Source organism: Chiroxiphia lanceolata, chromosome 3 (assembly GCF_009829145.1).
Source record: "Chiroxiphia lanceolata isolate bChiLan1 chromosome 3, bChiLan1.pri, whole genome shotgun sequence".
NCBI classification, from domain to species: domain Eukaryota; kingdom Metazoa; phylum Chordata; class Aves; order Passeriformes; family Pipridae; genus Chiroxiphia; species Chiroxiphia lanceolata.
This window is the reverse complement of record NC_045639.1, coordinates 89,867,523-89,891,448: the sequence shown is the minus strand read 5'-3', so window position 1 is coordinate 89,891,448 and position 23,926 is coordinate 89,867,523. Positions and strand designations below refer to the sequence as shown.

Genomic DNA, 23,926 nt, shown 5'->3' with positions numbered 1-23,926 from the left:
ACTCAGGCAAATTTTCCTTTGGTAAATCCATGCTGGTTGTTTCCAAGGATCTGCTTGTCCCTCATTTGCTTCGACATTTATTTCAGGAAAGAGTTGTGCTATTGACCTGACCAGGTCATGGTTACTCATATTCCTCTTTGGTTTTTTGAAGATGAACACAACATCACATTTGTCCTTTTCCTTTCCTCACGGATATCCTCTGATTGCTCTAGGCTTTCAGAGGTAATGGAGAGTGGCCTTGTGACACCACCAGCCAGTGGTGTGTGCTTATAAGCATCCTATCTGGTTCCATAATACTTTATATGTCTGGTCTACTTAAGTAGTTCTTTGGCTTGCTCTACTGTTTCTCCTCATCAGCCACAGCAATTAGGCCTTGTGATTTGGGAGGTCTGAGATTTTCTTTATAGTGAGGAAATCTATTGGGGTATTATGGTATTGCTTTGCCAGATATCACAGGTATTATTTCAAATACATCACTACCTTAAAGGTTAGGGCTCTGCTCTCCTGAACTGCTTTCCCAAGCTGTGGCAGCAACTAGGGAAACCATTAGAATTGTTGCACCTTGCCTTACATTTGGAGGGCACTCTAACTCTGGGGAATACCAAACAATAAATATACAGACAAAAGAGAAATATGAGGAAAAATATGCACAGACACTTGAGAGCTGATTAGGAAAATGTGGTATAGGAAATCCTCAGAGGATGCAATATTTTACCCTGAGAGCTTCACAGATCATATCAAAAGTCACTCAAAATGGAAGGAAAAGGAATCTAGCCTGAAAATTAATAGTGTTGCATGAGCCAACACCAGTAATATGGAACCTCTGTGTCAAAAGTTTTTGGTACTGACAGCTAGAAGTTTCTATCAGTCAGAAACGGAAGGAGTTAGGGTCTGAAGTAACTGTTCTCTCCAACTTCCACAATATTGGAAGGTAGAAGAGCCAACATCAGAGCGAATTACTCCAGTGAGAGAAGGGACTCCAGTAAAACAAGACAATGTAATATTAGGTCGATACTATGGGTATCGTAAGGGTCATTACCGAACTTGACTCCAAGAGTGATCAGAGCACTTGCTAGAAAAAGCTGAGTCTCAGCTGGAGCAGAAATCTCCCTTGAAGCAAACTGCAGGATGAAGGTCAGAAACAGACCTTTTCTGTTTAAGGGATGATGGAGATTTTACTGTAGAAGCCTGACTGTCTGGGTCTAAAATGTTGAGAAAGAAACTTTATGGAGCGGTTTCCTACTGGGATTGAAAAGCTCACAAAAAGTGTACTTGGACAGACAGTTCTCCATTCCCCAACAAAAAGGGAAAAATATAGCCTTTATAGACCTTATGTGGCTTAGAGCCTACAGACTTTGATAGGGAAGTCAAGGAAAATAAAACTTAAAAAAAACTTAAAAAAACTAAAGATACAAAAATGTAAAAAGTAAGCAAAATGAGACATTAAGATCAAAATGAACACAAAAATAATAAGCAAAGAAAATACAGTGAAATAAAAGCCTGAGGTCATCTCAAACAGAAAATAATGACCTGCAAAAAAGCTCAGTGGAAAACTAGAGAGGTAACTGAGAGTAAAGGCTGTATTTTTTCCTTTTGGGAAAGTTATAGGAATGTAAGCTTTCCTCTCTATATGTAATAGAGGTTAAGTATCACCAGCCTGAGCACTTGCACAAGTCCTACATCTGTTACCTAACTTAGATGACAAGCATGGACCACAACATCTCACCTGCATTAAGAATAGAATAATCCTGCATTAAGAATAGAATAATCTACTGAACTGCAACGTCCTTAAAGAAAGAAAGCCCATGTTGATATGACAATCCAACACATATATAGGCAAATTTTTTTAGCAGTAAATTACCCTTAAACCATTGTCTCTTATTGCTATTTGAACTTCCTGAATGTAAATTTATTTTTCTGTATTTTATGTTACCTTTAGCTAGTGAAGAGCTATTTGGCATCTCAAAATTCATTCTCATGTATATATTATTATTATAACTCTCAAACAAATTGCTTCTTTACCTGCTCCTAAATACATAGAATTGAACTTGTACACGGACTGAATTCTCTAAACCTTCACTATAAATTCTTTGTGGTATCCCCAAAAACATTTCTCTTAGCTTCTAGATGATAGGTCATTTAAACATTGAAAATATGATTTTCTTATATCTTATTAGTATAGAATATTTATTGAAGATACATTTCTGTAATAAATAAAATTTTGTATGGAACTCAGGATAAAATATTGCAGATGAATAGATAGTTTGTGTATGATCATTTGAATTAAGGGGAAAGTTGTATAAACAGGAATACTAGCAGATGTGTTCTTTTAATGCCATTTTGTGGTATTCAAAAGTATACTTTTGGCTAAATACTTTACAGTCTTAAAAGCACCTACTCACAAGAACTTCTAAGCTGGATTTCCACAGTCTTGCCACTTCATTGGTTACTGTGCAATTTATTATAGGGTAAAAGCAGTCTAAAAATGCTGCATTATAATAACAGCATCAAAAACCTGCTGGTACTTGAAATTACTCTATTTGCCTTATGATAGAATGACCCTCACTTACTGAAGAACAGAACAGAAATAAAAAGGTTAAATCAATTGTCACAGGGTAAAGCCTACCCAAAATATGGTTTAAAAAATTAAAATTGGACTACATATGTCCATCTCTGATTACATGATTTTCCTGTGCACTGGGAAAACAAAACCCCACAGATTAAATTTACTACAGTTGTGGGGTCACACCTGTCCAAACACCAATGTTTAGATAAATGAGACCCAGACCACAATAACTCAGGGCTAACAGTTTAGTTTATTTCACTATGTGTGGAAAATATACAAACACTGACAAGTAGTCTTTGTTATGTAATGTGAACAGCTTTACTTTCTGGAAATGCATTTGGGACATAAGACAAGAGGGTTAAAGACTCCAGGTAGCAACACAGGTTGTCTTTAGACAAGGGAGTCAGAGACTGACTTGGGTGCACAGTATCATTTTCAAATGAGTTACAGGGCCTGGTTCTTTCATCTGTGCAAGCATGAAGAGTTTGAGTGATTAAAAAAAATTATATTGGAAATCACTGAAGTGATGTGCATCTGTTATTGTGACTGCTGTACCTCAAAATCCTCCATAAGAGTATTTTCACATCTTAATAGAACCAGCACCTGAGGTAACAGGTACTTCCTCTAAATTTGATCATATTTGCTCCTTAACTCTGCCTAATCAAGGCAGGCAGGATTTCAGTTCATAACTTCAGACCAGAATGTTGTTTCTATTCACTTACCAAAGTCCCACACATGAACAATACTCTTCAAGGGACCATAGTCATCACTTACGTGTAATCCTCCAAAAGCTGTAAATAATTTTTATTTTTTGCATGGTTTAAATCTCTTCAGTTATATCCTACTCAACATGCCATTCTTAAAATAAAAAATCTTAAATAAAAATAAACAACAATAATAAAAATACCTGTTTTGTTGTGTAATGATGAGGCAAACCACCAACAAATATGGGTCCTGTTTTAAGCCAATGTGAATCGGACCAGAAATTTCTAGTTATACTAGTGTTGGAAGATAACTTCAGGATTGACAGTTCTGCTTCACATGGTACCATGCTTTGCCTGCGTAAATTTAGAAATAGGCACATTTTACCATCTCACAAATTAATTAGGCTGTTACTAAAGCAACAAGGAAAGAAAATCAAGTACATATCTGGTTTATATTACAGACTATAAACATAAAAGAAGCTGTTAGTTGGCATGTCTTTGGGGTTTGAACTTCCATTAAAATGCAGCCATATTGTAAATCTGAGCAGAGTAATCGCTAAAAAAGCCAAAACACATAATAAGGACATGAATAAAAAAATAAGACAATTATTAACAGCAGCAGGAACGTGTTGTAGTTTGAAAAAAACCCCACCTATTGACCTCAAATATTTTAAATACCCCTCTTTCTCATCACAAACAAGATATAACCTACAGAAGCACTTTAAAACAAGCAGCATTTTAGAAATTGCAAAGGTACTATGATATGTAATACTTATCATCAAAAGCATCATTCCTAAAGCTGAAGGCAGTGATTTTAGGCCCTGATATTAATATATCCATTCCCATTTCCCTCTCACATCCAAACACCCTCTTAAAAGTGTTGCTTTTAAAAACAGGCATAAATTTTCAACAATAAACAGAAGGTACTAAGCAAACAATTTGATTTCCTTCAGTTTTTAATGATGCAAAGGTCATTTACATTACAATAGTCAACTGGCAGTGAGCACTTTATCTTCATGTAAGAAAGCACAGTGAAGAAATATCAGAAGTAAATAAGTCTCTTATGTAGAAATTTCTTTCAGTCTATCCTTCTCTCTTTAAATGAAACAAATCAGAGTTCAATCAGCTATATGTTTAAAAATACTAAAGTGCCTTTGTAAAATAGGTACCATAAAAATAGTGAAAATAGTATATCCAGCAAACCCCTCCAAAACCATAAGGAAAACAACTCCAAAACTATAGCTCAATTACAGCAACAGTCTGTAATTTAAGTAGAATGTTATACACAAAGTATGATTCAGTTTATATTTAACAATGCAAAATTACCTGCTGAAACTTCTTAGTTACAAAAAGAGCATTTCTTCCTTATTAAGTTTTCTTCCTTATTTTCTGTCAGATGATGATATATAAAGGATTTCTCACATACTATTTGATAAGGTCTTCTATAGTTTTTTAACTGAGAGGACTGAGAGCTAACATTAGCAACATTTGCAAACAGTTCTCTATGTTTTCCCTGTAATTCTGTTTTGAGATACTTGTAGAAAATTATGCAAAATAGTTTTATCTCTTTAACAGAAAGGCCTATAAATGTTTTTGTAAGAAAAATGGCCCATCCATACTATGGTAAATAACTTCAGATGAAGAAAAAAAAAATTTGTTTTGCTGCTAAAATAAAAATTAAGTGAAGAAATAAATTAGAGTTTTGATTTTGTGGACTAAAAAATAATTTTTTAATGGATCAGTTTATGGAAATTTTTTTCCTCCTCTCAAGTTTTTTTGAACTTGCTGATTAATGGCTAACATGCATGAGAAAGAGGAGCTAAATATATCTAGAACTGAAACCAAGGAAAGGAATGTTTTCCTAACATATTTTGTAGATATTATATAATGGCTGTATGTCTAAGCATACACACAAGGTTCTGCAGCACACTATTTTCGTTATTGGCTTACAAAGGAAGTTTGCTGATAATGTGTGTAACTGTCACATACATTCTCTTTAGCTCTATTTGTAATGATTTGGCAGGTTTTCCTAAGGCTTGAACCCAGTGTGACATCTTGGATATTTTCATTCTACAGAAGAAAGATGAGGTGAGAGTTCTAAGGAAACAATTATAATTTTGCAAATATTTAAAATTTCTTCCCTTCCTGATAAAATGGTATTGTAATTGTGAATAAAAGCATTATATTAAGATAGCAATATTTCTTAAACACTTTAAATCAAACTTGTTTTAGTGCAACTTAAGATGGAGTGGAAGAGGGTCAGGAATGGAACTGGCAGGAGTTTTTTTTGTAACGAATTTACAGACATGCTAAATGAAGTAAACCTGCTCAAACATCTTTTCTGTATTTTTTTTTAATTACTATTACTTCTACATATTTTGAGATGTTAACACTGTAACTGGTTACATGACCATGTATGTATTTCTATCACACAAACACCCTATTTACAAATGTAGTTCTTTTCACATTAGCTTTAGACAGATTTGTTACCTTGTCTTTAATAGCTTGTGTGATTGATACCCAAAAGGATTTTTGTGTGCCTATATAAAAAAACCGTTTGAAATTAATATCCAGTATTTGTCAGAAAATGAGTTAATGCAATTCAAAGCACCAGCTGCCTTCACCCTAAGCTTGTTAGAATGTCAGCCATGCACCTCTGATTGTGTTTGATTGAATCTAGCAAGGTCTGGCCAAATTAGAATAACAACTTTAAACTTATTGTTTAGCATTTGCTGATGACACAATCACTGGGTTATATACGCACTGTATGAAATTTCCATCAGTCTTTTAGAATACTTTTCCTACAATCAGCACATTGGGGCTTTAAAGGTCAAGTAAGATGATAGAGCTTTTTGCATAATTATAAATGTGGAAATGCATACAGCAACTCTCAAGCACTTTTGCTGGGTAAGCTACCAGTAATTGTGCCTCAGTCTAAGCCAGCAGTAATAGCTCACAGTTTCCTCATTTGTAATCACATAAATGTAATGATTAAATATTGGCCTATTAATTATAACCTGAAGATGAATTCTGTCTAAACAGTACTAAATCTATCGCCCAATGTCTCGCAGGTTAGAAGGATGGAAAGGTCAGACAATAATTTGATAACTGCTGGATAACAGTACCTAAACATGACAGTGTCTGTATGAAATCCAAATCCTTTTACAGAATGTCCTTACTTTCTGACATTTTTCAGTGATGATTAAATGACATTTTTGAGATTATCATAAAATGGCAAAAAGGTAACAAAACAAATGGAGGAAGAGCAGGAGGGAAAGGGGGATGTTCAGATAAAGTATTAAGTGTCAGTCATGCTGTGCAGTCTTGCTGGGAATAAAAATTCTTGACCCTGTTTTTTCTAATAGGAAAGGGAAATCTGTTCTAGAAACAAGGCTGAAACTCACTTGTCTCTAGAAATTTCACTTTGAATGTGATCATGCTAAACAATAAAAACCAATTAACTAATAACCATTGAACTATTTAGGATGTAATATTGGAATTCAGTCAATTAAATAAAAGCAATACGATATTTGAAAACATCTATGTCAAATACGAGTTGTGAATGCCCAGATGTAAAGAATTTTTATTATCACATATTCTAAAAAAATAATAATTCCTAAGTTCCGCTTTTTTATTGAAGACAATTTTTTAATTAAAGCTGAGAACATTTTCATTACATTTGATTATTATTTTGCGTTTTCTTAATGTGCTTTTAAAAGGTGGCATCAATTTTGACTCAGTACTGGTTTTGAAGTCTTTATAGCTTTGCAAGGGTGTTTGAGGCACCTTCAGGAATGGAACATCTAGACCTCTCTAATCAGTGAGGTTGTGCAGGTTTCACCCTTGGAGATTTTCAAAACATGATTGAATAAAGCCCTGAGCAACCCCATCTGAGCTCTTGGCTGTCCCTGCTTTGAGTATAAGGTTGGGCCAGAGACCTCTTGAAGTCTTTCTGCAGTGAATTATCCTACAATTCTACAATCCTGAGACACCTTTCTTCATCAAAGAAATCCCTGCAATCCCATACTAATATTTACAGAGTAAGGCAGAATCTCTTATTATCTGCAGTAGATTTATTTAGATAGAATATATACCAGTTACACTCACAGTCATTAAATTTTCACTCTGCTGCAAGATGCACCATTTTAGGCTGCGCAGATCTGTTGGTGCTGACTCTGCCCTACTGAGACAACAAGTAACACACACTTTTATGTTGCTGATGAACTAATGAGCCAACAACATATTTTTTTTCATTCCCTCTGACAGCAGACTCATATTTACTGGGCCTGAAGCTGATTTCTTGGTCTGGTCTTAGAACATGATTTAACTAAACAAATAAGAAAAATGAAGCTAATGATGTAAATTTCTCTAATAATACAAGGTGAGGAGGAAATAAAATTTGTTTCATATTCTAAGGAATAAATAAATACAGTACCCCATTTTCTTTTCACAGAGGTTACACTTACACTACTACACTAAATAGGTCCACAACATAAGTTCACATCCTGACATGTAATCATCCATATTTTTACAAAGTCATCACTCTTCCTGTTACAGTTGCTACTGAGGTTAGCTATCACCTCCAATTCTGAAACTCAAAAGGTTTGCTGTTAGTGCAATTCAGGAATCATTCCAAACTCATGTTGACAAAATGTTTTACCATAGTTATTTTTTTAGACACGACCTGGGATCTAGTTAGCCTCAGGTCCAGAGAACAGCCTTCAGATTTCAGTTTTATTTACTACTATATAGTTAGCTAGAGAAAAAACAGTGATCTATGCCTCTGGCCCTTTCTGTCTTTGCAGTTTCCTGCTTCAATTTTCTTGCTGCTCTTATCGTACCAACCTTAAATACTACTTACAGAAATTAAACTTAGAAAACAATATGCACTTATTTAAACTGTAGATGTAAATAAAGTGTCATTTAGTGAAAAGCTTGGCTCAAATGAGAGTAGTGTATTCAAGCATTCAGACCCTTGAAAGTTTAGAGCTGGATTTAGACTTGCAACATTAATTTATAGTGCAACTGAAAGACTGTTGAATAAGAAGATAATCATATGATGGAAATTCCTATTTGCATCAACTCTGCAGGTCAACATTATTTCTGATCTCTGTACCTGTCTGTGTGCTCCTTAATTTAATTTCTATACTTGTAACATGGGGCCAAGGCAGCCATAGAATATGGAACCCACTTGTAGTATCCATAAGCATCCTTTGATATTCCTTAGAAAATAATATAGAACAAATTTTTAGGTATGTTGCCTGTTACTAGAATCCTACTTTACTGTTTTTACGTTTTTGTCCCTGCAAGAAGTTGTTTCAGAAGCAGAAAATTTTCATTCTTAGAAGTGACACTAATGATCTCTTTTGAGATCGAAAGCAAAAGAAAGTAGCTATGACAGGAATATTTTTAGTATTTGTTTAGGTAAGTAATCTGAACAAGAATATATTACTATACACCACAGATTTGTCTTTTTCGGGAGCTAAATTTTAATGTCTGAGTGTCTCCTTTGATTACAGAGTTCTGAGGATGTCTAGAATATGATTTGTACTCAAGATGTGGCATGACTAAGTAAGCTTTTATCTTAAAGAGACTATAAAACAACAGTTTGTATCAAACTAATTGGTGGAATTAAATTGCTATTAACTGTTATTATGATCAATTTAGTATAATTAAATCCACTGCATTCAATGATGTTGTTAGGAAAAGGCAGTTGCTTATTCTCTGTTGCCTCATAAGAAGTTTGTGAAAAATAACCACTCTGTGGAGCATGCACATTAAAAAACATGTACAACATATTAAGCTTCAATTTCATTATGGTTTTTTATTTCCATTAAGGTTTTTTTTTTTAACAGTGCATTGATAGAAAATAAAATAATGCTATTTAGCTGCAAAAAAGTGCAGTAAGATTTAAACTTTTGTTTTATTAGAATATTTGATTAGTGCAAGTTCATTTGTATATTGAGACAGATATGTAAGCAGAAAGTCCACTTTCCCTATTCTCAATTTCTGAAAAATAACTGCAAGATATGGAAATATTAATATTAATATCTCTGTGAAATCTTAGTGCTCAAAGAATGAATAAAGTAATTGTTGTAGTGACTTCAGAATTGCAAAAGGTATTCTTCCATGTCTGGCAATGCAGAACTTATATCTTTAATACATAGTGTTCAGAAGGGCTGTGATCATGTATCATCAACAGTAGAACACCATAGTTGTTTACTGAAGAAGTCTTGTTTCTGAAAGAAAAATTAAATTGATCATTTTAAGAAGACTAGTGTCAAGCTAACATTTTAGAGAAATTCTGAAGTTAATGGAGGACTGCGAATATGTACAACAGATATTGTGGAGCCTGGATCATCTCGCTGGCATTTCTTATACATTTATAGGTGTGGTTTAACTAGCAGTTTAGCTAAAGGACTCTGTATAAGCTCTGGCAACATTAGTTAGTAGACAAAAAAAGAAAGAAGGAGAATAAAGCAGTTTAAACATGGTAAAAACAACCATGTCTCCTGAAGCCATGTCTCCCTTTGAAGGTATTCTGAACTGTTCCCCTTTTGTTAAAATGATTTCTCAAAAAAACCCATAAACAAGCCTCTTCTTTAAAGATAGACTCTATTTAGCCCACAAGATAATCAGATTTTTAAAGAGTTACTTTTTAAATAATAAAAATGTAGCAATAAGTGTGATAGATTTAATGAAAGCCTTGAAAGCAAATTTATTCTCTAACTTTACAGTTGGTCCCAAACAAAATCTCCTTCCTTCGATGTCCTTACAAGGCTCCCCTTAGAGTTTGCCACCTACAGAAGGCAGGCTGCTTTTTTTTCCCAGGATTTTCTCAGTCTGTGCTGTTGCTGCAGACTCTTTGCAAGCTCCATCCTGCCCTTCAGGGAGACAAAGCTTATTTGCTTTCAGAAGAGGTACAATCTCTCTGCCTACAGATAACTCAGACTGAAAGGGAATCATGTGGGATAAAGTAGAAAGACAGCTTCCTTCTTACTAAGTAGAAGTAACAGTATTCACACAGCACTGTCTGAATAAACAAGACAGCTATACTTGTCCTGCTCTCTGCATATCCCTCTTTCTTCAGTAGAGAAAAGGATGGTTTGCATCATCTTTCAGATACTCATGGTGCCTCACATTTGCCACAGTATGATGACTTTAATAAAAATTTATGCCTTCAGGCTTCTGGATGCAATGTGTAGAACTGGCTAATTATTTTTATTTCTCCATTCTCTGGGACCTGTCTCAAATTAGAGAGCTTGAGTTTTCTGGTGAAAGTATATATAGGAAGTAAAAAAATCTTTGAGGTGAGAGTGAATTACACCTCTCAGATGTCTGTCATTGCTTGCTCTTACAGTCAGGGTCACATACCTGAGACATAGGGTTAGCAGGGACAGAAGGGAATCTTTATCCACCTTTTATTTTTAGCTTTTCACAGAAGTACTGGCTGGGGTTTGTCAAACAGAATGATCTGTACATATAAATTACCCACCATTCCTATGGGCTTAGGAAGAGGTGACCACAGTAAAGCGTATCTTAGGAAAATATTTTAAAAATAGAAGGGCTTCATTTAATTGAAGTTTGTGTCTTTCTGAAAAAAATATTGGTTATTTATAACATAGAAGAAGTCAAACTAGCGGTCCCTTGGTGGTCTGAAACTCTAAACCCAAGAAATTTTAGAAATTTTATCTTAGAAATGGTACCTTATGTTCCTGTGTTCAAATGATGTAACATGTTCATCCATAGAGGGAAAAAGAAATTCTATAAATTATTTTTTAATTCCTATACTGTTTTTTTTTTCACTTAGCTTCCTTTCTGATACCTAGTATATTTACTCCTTATTAATATGCATCTATTGTATAAAATACATTGTTATCACATGTGAAAACATGAGTTCTTAAAATCACTTTGATTAGGAAATCAAAGCGCTCAGTACATTTAAGTGTATAAAAGAAAGTACTGGATTGTGTGTATTATACATTTTAGATCTGCTTTCCTCAAAACAAAATCCCTACAGAAATAGGATACTGTTACATTCTATTATTTTTTATAAGGAAAAATTATTTAAAACATATTAAAAAAGTCAGCTAATTTTGTTACTACTTTGTTTTAAAATAAGCAATTGGAGTTATTTTGATAAGAAAATTATGAATGTTCTGTGAAATTAATCATGTGAACAACAGAGTTGAGAGATATGGTATAGATCACATGGGATAGAATGGAATTTAAATACTCTCAAACTGAGAACCAGCTAAGGACATGTCCTGAGGAAAAGCCTCCAGCAAATACATAAATTGTTGAGGCAATATCTCTAACAGATATGGCATTTAGTGATATGCAGCAGTCAGTAAAAAAGGGCATGTTGTTTCTTTGTTTTTTCTAATGAAGGCAGACAAAGAAAGGCAATTGCAAGTAAGGAAAAAAATTAACAATTTTTGAATCTAGAAAAACAATATAATTTTGTTTTTCATGATAAAGATAATTCAAAGAATAGTAGAATCCATAATTGTGATAAAGTAGTTCTACCATTGAAGTTTAATATGTTCTCTTTTCAGAAAAAAATAATTCAACCTAACTAGTTTTTTAAAAATATCTAAGATTAATAGAATATTACTGCAGTGATACACTGTACTTGAAACTTATTTCTGCACACAGAAATTAAACTTATTTCTGTAAACAAAAATGATCTTCAGCTACAGAAATCCATGCTTACTTACAAAGCAAACTGGGTAAGTATAAATTCATTGATGGCCTACCACTTTCCTTAATATTTCTTCAAAATCAGATATCAATGCTTTCTCAGTATTCAGTCTATGTATGGATCAGTTTGCTTATCTGTGTTCTTAGGGAGATGCTGCTATTCCTCTCTAGTGTCCACAAAGTCATTATTTCCACAGTGTCCAAACGCATTAAAAAGGGAGGATTATCATAGAATAATAGAATCACTTATGCTGGAAAAGACCTCTAAGATCATCAAGTCAAACCATCACCTAATACTGGAAAGTTCATCATGTCCCTGAGTGCCACCTCTGAATATCTTTTAAATACCTCCAGTGATAGTGACTCAACCACTTCTCTGGACAGCCTCTTCCAATGATTAACAATTATTTCTGTGAAGAAATTTTTCCTAATATCCAAATTAAACCTCCTCTGGTTCAACATGAGGCCATTTCCTCTTGTCCTCAACATTGCTGCTCTCAGTGAAGTTTGTCTCCATGAGGAAGGCAGCCTTAGAGAACACGGTGCCGGTTACACACCATGCCAGTTTACTGGTCAGGTAAACCCAGAACCAAAAAGCATCTCTCAGGAGTTGGCTTCATGATTAAAAACTCTATTGTTCCTAAACTCGAAAATCTGCCAACAGGTCATTCTGACCGCATTATCTCCTTATGCCTTCCACTACAAAACAAGCAACATATTGTCTTCTTTAGTATATATGCCCCAACTCTCCAAGCTGACCCTGCTGAAAAAGATAAATTTTATACCCAAAAGGTTCCCACAGATGATAAGATCATTATCCTTGGTGATTTCAACACCAGAGTAGGAAAGAACTTTGAAGCCTGGAAAGGAGTATTAGGCAAGCATGTTGTTGGAAACTGCAACGATAATGATCACCTTCTGCTAGAATTCTGTGCAGAGCAGCAGCTTACCATCACCAACACTATCTTTCAGCAGAAAAATAGTCTGAAGACAACCTGGATGCATGCTAGATCCAAGCATTGGCACCTCATTGATTATGTCTTAGTGCGACACGTAGGTGTTCACAGTGTTCATCATACCCGCGTGATGCCCAGTGCAGAATGTCAAACGGATCATCGACTTGTGTGCTGTAAACCTAACTTCAATCTTAAGTTCAGTCCTAAAAGGGGCAGTATCCCAAAGAGGGGACTCCGAGTTAACGATCTTCAACCAGCTACAGTAAGAGACAGCTTTCAGGCAAACCTTCAAACTAGGCTTGAAGATCATAGGCCATGTTTATATATTTTTCTCTCTTCCTGAAACACTTTGGCAACATATTAAAACTAGCATCCTGCAGTCCTCTGAAGAGTCCTTAGGGTTCTCCTTCAGAAGAACAGGGACTGGTTTGATGAAAACAATCAAGAGATCCAGGAATTGTTGAGGAAGAAGAGAATTGCTCAGCAAGCACACCTTGCACAACTATCTTGTCATGTAAGAAAAGCAGCATTTCGTCTTGCATGCAGCAAGCTCCAACAGAAACTTCATGAAATCCAGAACAAGTGGTGGATCGATATAGCAGGAAAAATTCAATTATGCGCAGATATAGGTGATCACAGAGGATTCTCTGAGGCCTTGAAAACAGCATATGGGCCTACATACCAGGTCCAAAGCCCTCTACTCAGCGCAGAGGGTCAGGTGCTACACACAGATAAAATCTCCATTCTGAATTGTTGGTCTGAACACTTTCAGACTCTTTTCGGTACTAGCTGTGTAGTTCAAGACTCAGCAATTCAGTGCATTACACAGCAACCAGTGAAGAATGACTTGGATATTGCCCCTACTATGGGAGAAACTCTTAAGGCCATACAGTAGGTGAAAATCGGCAAGGCAGCTGGGGTTGATGGAATTCCACCTGAAGTCTGGAAGCATGGGGGCCTTGCACTCCATGCTAAATTTCATGAGTTTGTGGTGCTCTGTTGGGAGCTAGTTGAACTACCATCAGACCTTCATGACGCAGTCATCATCACAGTGTATGAGAAGAAAGGAGATAAATCAGACTGTTCAAATTACTGTGGTATTACTCTGCTCTCTATTGATGGCAAAATCCTGGCAAGAATACTCTTGAACAGACTAATACCCACTATAGCAGAAGAACTTCTACCTGAAAGCCAATGTGGTTTCAGGGTCAACAGGAGTACCACAGACATGATGTTTGTTCTCAGACAACTGCAAGAGAAATGTAGGGAACAGAACAAAGGTCTCTATGTAACCTTTGTTGACCTCACCAAGGCTTTTGATACTGTGAGCAGAAAAGGTCTATGGCAGATTTTGGAACGTTTAGGATGTCCCCCCAAGTTCCTTAAAATGATCATCTTACTTCATGAGGATCAGTGCGGCCAAGTCAGACATGGTGATGCACTTTCTGAGCCCTTTCTAATAAAGAATGGTGTGAAATAAGGCTGCGTTCTTGCACCAACCCTATTCACAGTCTTCAGCATGATGCTCCAAAGGACCATGGCAGACCTCGATGATCAGGACGGTATCTACATTCGATACCATACTGATGGAAGCCTATTCAACCTAAGGTGACTGAAGACCCACACTAAGACTTTAAATAATCTTGTCCAGGAGCTGATTTATGCTGACACTGCCGCCCTCATCGCTCACACAGAAGCAGCTCTGCAGTGTTTAACATCCTGCTTTGCAGATGCTACTGAGTTCTTTGGGCTGGAAGTCAGCTTAAAAAAGACAGAAGTTCTCTATCAACCGGCACCTCAGGAAGTCTTCCATCATCCTCATATCACCATTGGCCAATCAGAGCTCAAATCAGTCCAGCAGTTTAATTACCTAGGTAGCCTCATCTCCTCAGACAGTAAGATTGACAGAGAGATAGACAACAGGTTAGCAAAGGCATATAGAGCTTTCAGAAAACTTCATAAAAGAATCTGGCATAATAAACACCTGAAGAAAAGTACAAAGATCAGTGTTTACAGAGTCATTGTGCTGTCTACTCTTTTATATGGGTCTGAATCACAGGTCATTTATCGCCACAACCTGTGACTCTTAGAATGCTTCCATCTGTCTCCGTACAATCCTAAACATCCACTGGTCAGATTATGTGACCAATACATCTGTTCTAGAACAAGCAGCAGTCACAAGCATTGAGGCCATGTTGCTGAGAACACAGCTGCGCTGGGCAGGACACGTCTCAAGGATGAAGGACCACTGCCTTCCTAAAATCTTGCTTTATGGTGAACTTGCCACTGGCTGCCACATGAGAGGAGCCCCAAAGAGAAGATACAAGGACTACCTGAAACAATATCTCAGACTTGGCCATATTGATCTTCATCACTGTTCTACTCTGGTCTCCAGTCTGGAGGTCTGGAGACACACTATCTATAACGCTGCTGCTTCTTTTGAGAACGCACGCAGGATCACTCTTAAGGAGAAAAGACAATGCAGAAAGAATCATGTCTCGCTGACATCATCCAAGGAGTCCTTCTGCTGTACCTTTTGCAACTGGACTTGTTTATCTCACATTGGTCTCTTTAGCCCCCAGGGCACTCGTAGCAAATATGGGTAGAGTCCTTCCCAAGTCTTCATTTGCAAAGCCCAGTCATGATTCCTCGTTACTTGGGAGAAGAGGCTGAGCCCCAACTGACTATGAACTCCTTTCAGGTAGTTGTAGAGACTGAGCCTCCTCTTCTACAGGCTAAACAACTCCCGCTCCCTCAGCCACTTCCTGAAAGACTTGTGCTCCAGACCCTTCACCAGCTTCGTTGCCCTTCTCTGGACATGCTCCAGCACCTCAATATCTTTCTTGCAGTGAAGGGCCCAGAACTGAACACAGGATTTGAGGTGAAGCCTCACCAGTGCTGATAAGAGGGGGCTAATTGCTGTTCTGATCCTGCTGGCCACACTATATCTGGTACAAGCCAGGATGCCAGCGGCCTTCTTGCCCACCTGGGTACATTGTTGGCTCATGTTCAGCTGGCTGTTGATCAGCACACCCAGTTCCTTTTCCTTTGGGTAGCCTTCCAGACACCCCAAACCTGTAGCACTGCATGGGGTTGTTGAACAAAAATATAATATGAGCTGAAAACTGTTATTGATTGAACATTTATTCTTAAGAAGTGCCATCATTTATTTTAAACACTTGACTGCCAAATAGGAAGATAAAGTACATTTAAATTATAAAGTATCTATGAGATAAAGTAAGAAATAAAATTAGTCACAAGAGGGAATATTATTGGCTTGGTTCCCCTTCTACTTATCTGTGAAAGGATTAAAATCTACTTAATTCTCTCTAAATATATGGTACATGGTAGCAGAATGAACTAGAGAGCACATATATTTTGACTAGCAAGATTTCAAAATTTTCCTCTATTTAATGTGTTTTGATTCTTATTTGAGTTCAATCTCACAGTTCATAAATCAGAGCCTCCTTTGATTCTGCTGCTTTAATTCAGCATTACTCTTTCTTTGGCACTGTCATGCTCTGCTAGTGAGTAGTAGTAGTGTCACCGTGTAACAGAAATCTTCAGCCCCTAGAAACTAGCTTTCCATTTTTGAACTACTTGTGCCAAAAGTAAATCCTTACTATTGCAAAGTCAACATCTTTTCCCTTTCAGAAATATTCCATAATACCCCTTTCAGGGCATACGCTTCACTTCTTCCTGTTTATCTGTGTGATAGCTACCAAAGTATTTTAAGTTAAATTTCTTTATCTCTGTCCAAAACCTTCTGATAAAAGAATCCTTCTATTTTCTTGGTGCTTCATGATCAACCCATTCTTGTTTTCTACCTTAAATCCAAGTCTTGACAGCAGTATTAATATTTCCAAAATTATCATAATTTCCATTCCATTTTAAATGAAAATACCTCTATATCCAAACTGTATTCTTAAATCAGTTTTTTCATTGACTTAGCATTCTCTGAAACGTATATTGGACATTAAGTAGCAGATATAACATAATTAGGACTCAAGATACAGTGGAATTTAGGAAATATAAATATCATTTTATTGCCAGTGTTAATACACCATAAATAGGTTGGACTAATTGTAATAAACTGGTCTTTTTTCAAGTAAGCCCCACTGAGCTGAGAGAACTTTCAGACCATATAAAAATTAGAAATCATGAGATAATTCAACACTTGTGTTGTATTTCATTCACCCTAATTTTACACTACACATTTTAGGAGAGACTGAAAAAAAGACCAGCATATCCATGGCTAAGAAAGCATGTTTGTGAGGACCCTGTCAATGGCCAGTTTAGAGATCCAACAACTTCCTAAATTTTTTGTATGGGTAATAATATAAAACAGGCTTAACCCTGCTATGTCCCAAGTATTTCAACAAACATCTTGCAGCTGATGCAAATCCATTGACACCTTCCTTGGGAGAGGTCCAGAAAATTAAAAGACCCTGAAGCTATTTTACATCAAGAATACATTTCTTACTGAATTTTTTTTAATATGTAATACACTTTTCTAATTAAGCAGCAGCCATTGCTAATAATATCTTGTGATTTACACTGTTTTTTGAGGATATGGCCCGTTAAGTATATTTTCATTAAGAAGAGTATATGACATTTACACGGTACATGACACAACAGATGAATGATTTCTTCACCTATATGCTGGTATGTTAACAATGAAAGTCAATGTTCTGCACCTTTGCGATAAAATAAAAATAGGAATTTGCAATGAAAGTGAAATAAAAAGAACCAAAGACAAAACAAAAAAACAAACAGGTTTTGCTAACCACTTTATCTATCATCTGCTTATCTTACCTCCCTGAAAGCCCAAGGGAAAATATGAACTTTGTAGCATGTTCTGAAGGATAATAATACAACATATTTTGCACCACATGGATTTTCTCAGACCTTCATAAAAAGCTGTCACAAAGAAGCAATATACAGTCTCTCCAGAGTGAGCATGTGCTGCATTATGGCATGATTGGAAAGATCTTTTTCTTACTAGAGGAATCAGAAAACTTTTACATCTCAAAAGCAAGAAAATCTATCCTCAAAAGTTCTGTAGGTAACTACTGCAAAGCTCAAATTACAAACAACAGGAATTAAAGGAGAGGAATAATGCACTCTTTAAAAAGCAATTGCCAGATTTTGTAGTCAGTTTCTAGATTGATGGAACACCTAGACCAGATTTCTAATCCAAATGGTCTTAGTTGATTAAAAATAAATTTCATAGTGGACAGAGTCACATTGAAGAAAGAAGTTGTGTTCATGACATCTACTGCATAACCTATTTAAAAGTGGATAGATTTGCTAAAGCAATGGGCAATTGTGATTTGAGATTAAAAGTAAAAAAAAAAATTTTATTTAATTGAGGAAACTATTTTTACTAGTATTGAGATAATTGCTGCTGAAATGCAGAAGAGTGGACAAAGAAAAGGCAAATTTCTAATATTGCTGCTGCAGTTTGGGTAGTTTCTGCGATACATGTTATTTTATGAACTGGTTTTTGTGACAAAGATTGAAGAAGATAAATCTTAAAGCAGTTAATAAGGGCAGTTAAGGGCTGGAATGAGAAGATTGTGGCAGAACATCCCCCTCATTGCCAGTCAAATAACTCTGTGTTCAGTACAAAACCAAACATGTAACTTTCCAGTGCGAGTCTACAATTTCCTACCCTTCATAATATCCTGCAGAAATCTAAATCCTCTGGGATATTGCCCATATCCATTTTTCACTGCATTTTTCACTTCCCTGGTAACATTCTAAAGAAAATCAAAATGGTAGTCAGACATATGAGTGAAACAGCTACAATGACTTTCATTAATAGACCTAGTACACAACTACTAGTTTACATCTAAAATGGAACTCTCAGGCACTTCTCTGAGGTAAACCTTGGCAATGTGTTGGTTTTAGCAGCCAATGCCATAAATTAGATTAATCCGATGCAAAGTGTTATATCCTATCCCAAATCATTCAAGATATCCCAGATTTTGATGCCAATCCAGTCCTTGTATTATATCCAAATTTAATAAAGTGTTTAAATTTTTGTAGTCAAAATATTCCATCATAATGACTTTCAGCATGACTATTCTGGTGAACTATGAGAACTGCATAAAGCAGTCTGACAGTAATATGCATGTTTATTTGCAAACATTAGAAAGTGTGACATTTCTTTTATTCACATCCATAATTATTTCTTTTGGATAAAGGAAGCAATAAAATGTTCCCCTGTAAGCAGAAAAGGAAGATACTATCACTATCTAATTTTCACTGTATTTCAACTTGTATTACACAACTCTCACTACTTTTAAGTCTACTTGTTTCATTTAGTATGAAATTGTAGAGGTAGTATATTTGAAGATAGCTTATCTTCAGTAGCTGAAATGCATTTCTTTTAGTGAATTGGAAAGACAAAAATTTTTCCATCATAGGACTACATCAAAAGAGCTCCAAACAATTAGGATTACATTAAGTAGTAGGAATTAGCATTTTCTTTCAAAAAAATTACAAAATCTATTTTTTTATTATTATTATACATGATGTCTGTTCATAATACTTAACATATGCACAACAAAGAAAATTCCACTCTCTGCACATCCACTGTTAGAATATGCAGTATCTCCTACATTTTCATCTTGCCTTCACCAACTTCCCAGATGCCATTGTTCAAAACTTACTTATGTCACTGAAAACCAGTTCCTAAAGGAGTAAATGTTTCAAAGCTCTAGAAAGTTGCTGAATAAGTTACAGTAATTTCCCTTCAAAGTTATTTAAAATCTTACTATGCTGTATTACTTTGCAGTTAATTAAATTAAATGCTAACTTTATACAAATAATGCATATTTCGAGAATGACTCTGTCAAAGCCAATTGTCAACAATATATATGCAACTGTCAATAAAGAAAAAAACGTGAAGTTTTTATGTATACAACACATATATCTTTTTAATTAACTGATGTACATGTGAAAATGCTTGAGATGACAGTAAGAAGCAATTCCAAATATTTCTGACATCTGTGTCACTAAGGTTTTAAATGTTAGAATCATAGAATCACAGAATTGTTTAGGTTGGAAAAGATCTTTAAGACCATCAAGTCTGACTATTGAACCAGCACTACCAAGTCCAATACTAAACCATGCCCCTAACTGTCATGTTTACATGACTTTTAAATCTCTCCAGGAATGGTGACTCAACCACTTCCCTGGGCAGCCTGTTCTAATACTTTGCAACTCTTCCTGTGAATATTTTCTTTTCCTAATATCCAACCTAAACCTTCCCTGGTGCAACTCGAGGCTGTTTCCTCTTGTCCTATTGCTTGTTAGCTGGGGGAAGAGACTGACCTCCACCTCACTACAGTCACCTTTCAGGAAGTTGTAGAGAGCGATAAGGTCTTCTCTCAGCCTCATTTTCTCCTGGCTAAAGAGCTCCAGCTCCCTCAACTGTATGACTTGTACAATTAGCCTTGGCCCATCAATCCACTCTGTCCAGATCCCTCTGCAGAGCCCTCCTACCCTTGAGCTGATAAACACTCTCTCCCAACTTGGTGTCATCTGCAGAATGTCATCTTAAAACAATGTCCAAAACAGTTTCCAGTCTTCTAAAGTGAATAGAATGATTAACTATTAATTGCTCAGTAATTAACCTGAATCACAAAAATGGTATGCATTCCTTCTTTTTCAGTAGCAAAAATCAGTGTGGGCCATTGCCTGAGCTGCCCTGAAAGAGTGTATTTTCTCTGCAAAGGAAAGAAGAGGCTCAAAAGAAAAGGTAAAAAATAGAAATTAGTTTGTTTTTCTTTCCAGCTAACCTGATTTACAGGTTCTACTTCTTTTCTGCTCAATGGAGTGGGGAGAAAATGCATAAAATAAGTGTACTCGCACCATGGAAATTAATGGATCTCTGAGGGATGACCATGACATGACAGTTCTAATGCTCCAGCACCAGAGGAAAGGCTGATTTTAAGTTCTCCCACATTGCTGAGGGTTCAGGTATTCATGCTATTGTTTTCTTCAGGATCTTAAATCTTTCTTAAAATGAACAAAAATAGAATAACAACTGAATTCTAAGGGATTTAAACTAGTTAACTAACTAGCAATTTTATGTCTCCAGTCTTTATCCACTTTCTTTTCCACTTTGGCATTCTCCCTTAGTTGTCTTTAACGGACTTGCAGAGCACTTGAGTATTTAGCTGCTATTCATACAGAAGCTGCTTAATGCCTTATGATATTTATATCTCTTGTCTAAAAATAATTTTAACATCTGTCTTCTCTATTTTGACATGGAAAGGGAGTTATAACCAGGACACATGTTATTAGATTTTAGAGAATCCTACTTTTATCAGTGTCATAGAGATAGTTGTGTTCTATTTCTTCCTGGTAAGAGAGAACCTTACACTTACTTTTAGCTTCCATTAGCATGGCTTGGTTCATGGTATTCCCTTTCTGGGTGACAAACACAAGTGCAGTGAATTACTGGCTTTTGTGCCTTACATTAATTTGTGATGTTACTGTGTGGTCTGGAGCTTAAGTGTGGTTTCCATGCTGGAAAAAAATTATGAAAGAGACAATAGCTGAAATGCAGCAACAAATTGTGTTGTCAGTCTCACTGACTACTCACTGCCATACCTGAGGCATCAAGGTACAATATAATGGATACACTCACCACTAGTTTCCCATTGTTGCCCTGCAAAAGTTTTTCATTTAACTACGTTTGGACAGATACAGCTATAAAAGGTTTATTCCAGTAAAAGGTTTTTGTTCCTCCTGTACTCCTCCACAAACTTTTTAAGAAGTAATTTACTCCTGAGAGATGAGTAGACAGCTAGATTTCTTTCTTCTTACTGGAAAAGAGGACTTGGATCTATTTCAAGCTGCCTAATAGGAACTAGGCACCTGGAGAGCTCACTAGGTGCCTAACTTTCCTATAAATTGAAACTAAGAATTTCTCTTCCGAGGCTGTAGATTCTTTCAGCACAGATATTTGGTCATTAGACACATCTATGTACAAAGAACCTACTACCTATCTCATTTTCTTTTCATTTTATTCTTCTTCAGTTGGAAGTATTCTTCCTTTCACAGGAATAATAAATCCTATTATGAGTTGCAAGTCAGTGACAGCAATGGAAGTCATGGACATACTGTGCAACATCTTCCCTGACTGAATGTTTATGTTTGCTATGGTACCTGATTTCAATGAGAGTAAATTTATTTCCTCTAAGCACATCAGGGATGTGATGAGCACTGTCCAACTGTACTGTAGTTTTAAAATTCTTTCCAAGACTCTGTTGTCATCCACACTGCCATAACATGATTTTATTGCACATGTTCAGGTATCATTCATAGTTAATGAGATTTAATATCTTTACAATTTACTAACTACCAAATCTATATTATCTTTGAAACAATTATGAATATAGACAACAGTAAACTTACCTAATTTGCACTTTATACTGGTGTCCATCATCCACTCTAGCAGTGGTAGTGATGTTTTTGACTTCTGCTGCCTCATCACATAGAAACTGGTACTGCAGAGTGAGAAAAAGTTTTAATTACATTATTTCTAATAATTAAACAATTGCAGGCTTAGAAACTTGAGTTTTAAAATAGCAGGTTTCATAAAAACCTGAAGGATGTCATGCGTATCAAGGAAAACTAATGTTTCATTAAATGTTTTGGATCACGAAGTCTTTTGTGCCAGAAATATGCAAGTACACATACATGCTTCCTAGCCTGCATGAAAATGCTTTAATCTTTGTACATTGTACAACCAGATATTATGGTTCCGAATTGCAAAGAAATTGACCATCTGCAACCCATCTGAAATTAACATTGGCCATGGGTGAATTTTACTTACCGTTTTATGGCTTCCTTACGCTTCCAAACACGTAATGTAGCATGCAGGCTTGGGCATTTTGGAACGTCATTTAATTTCCTATACTAATGTGAACAAGCACTTGATTTCATGGTTTGTCTACTTGTAATTGTAACTTGATTGTGAGCTTAGAACTATTTGTTCACTGGACTTTAAATATACATTTAATTGACCAGCTTTGTGAATGATTAAGTGAATTCAATTAGTTTTAACATGACACACTGGGATCTCTGAATAGATTTGTGTCAATTAAAGTACTTTCATATTTTATGGTGCTTATGATGTGTTAGAAAAATATTTTTCTTCATCATTACATTACCATGAATACAAGTGAGATGGACTTAAAGTTGTCAACATTTTCTAAACCTTTGATAACTTCCTTCCCATGACTAAATCTCATTTGTTTTAGATAAAGATAGTCAAAATATAACAAAAGACAGTAAATCACAACATAAAGCAATAAAGAAAAATGTTATTTTCTTCTTTTTCTGTTTATCTTCACTTTATATATATCTATTTAGTATGGTCATGCTTTTTAAACATAAGGCAAATATAATTCAAATATGCCCTTTCTAACAGTCATTTCACGGTTCTTACAGAAGAAGGGTATATTTACAGGTCAACTTTTGGACATTTTTAGCAGGAAAAAATGTGAGAAAAGTAATTTTTCTTTTAATATCTTTTTATAGCCTCTTTAGTATCTGCCTATCTCTTCATAAAGCTCAAGTTTTAGCTCTTCCTCAGAAAAGAAGGAATTCTTTGCCTAAGACAAAGATATATCACGGTCACGTTTTATTCCTTAAAGTTTATAAACAAATGTATTCCTAGTTAGTCTGTTCCTGAAAGCCATGGACATATCATATGGAACTGTGGTTTAAGTAATAAATGAAGTTAAAGGTTTCTACTCAGACACACAGAGTAAATTTTCCTATGACACTTCACTCAGTTCTACAGCCTCCCTTATGATAATTTTAATGAAGCTGTACATGAGGTTCAGTAAGTTTAAGCTTCATATATTAAATACAATAACTTAATTATCACTTCGAAAGACAAAACCTACATTCTTTATTGTTGTGTTTTAATATGTACTTTTTGTATGAAATTCCAAATATAATCAATATAAGAT

At 35.6% G+C, this 23,926-nt stretch overlaps 1 protein-coding gene across 1 annotated transcript in view; it reads right to left on the bottom strand.

Annotated features, from left to right (window-relative positions):
- The window catches only part of EYS (eyes shut homolog), an 852,398-nt gene that overhangs the window by 251,306 nt on the left and 577,166 nt on the right, over window positions 1-23,926 (bottom strand). Inside the window, exons 34-35 of the mRNA XM_032683211.1 lie at window positions 22,362-22,453; window positions 3,474-3,624 (exon numbers count right to left, since the gene is read on the bottom strand). Of these exons, the coding sequence (XP_032539102.1) occupies window positions 3,474-3,624; window positions 22,362-22,453 (243 nt within the window). The remainder of the gene's footprint in view (window positions 1-3,473; window positions 3,625-22,361; window positions 22,454-23,926) is intronic.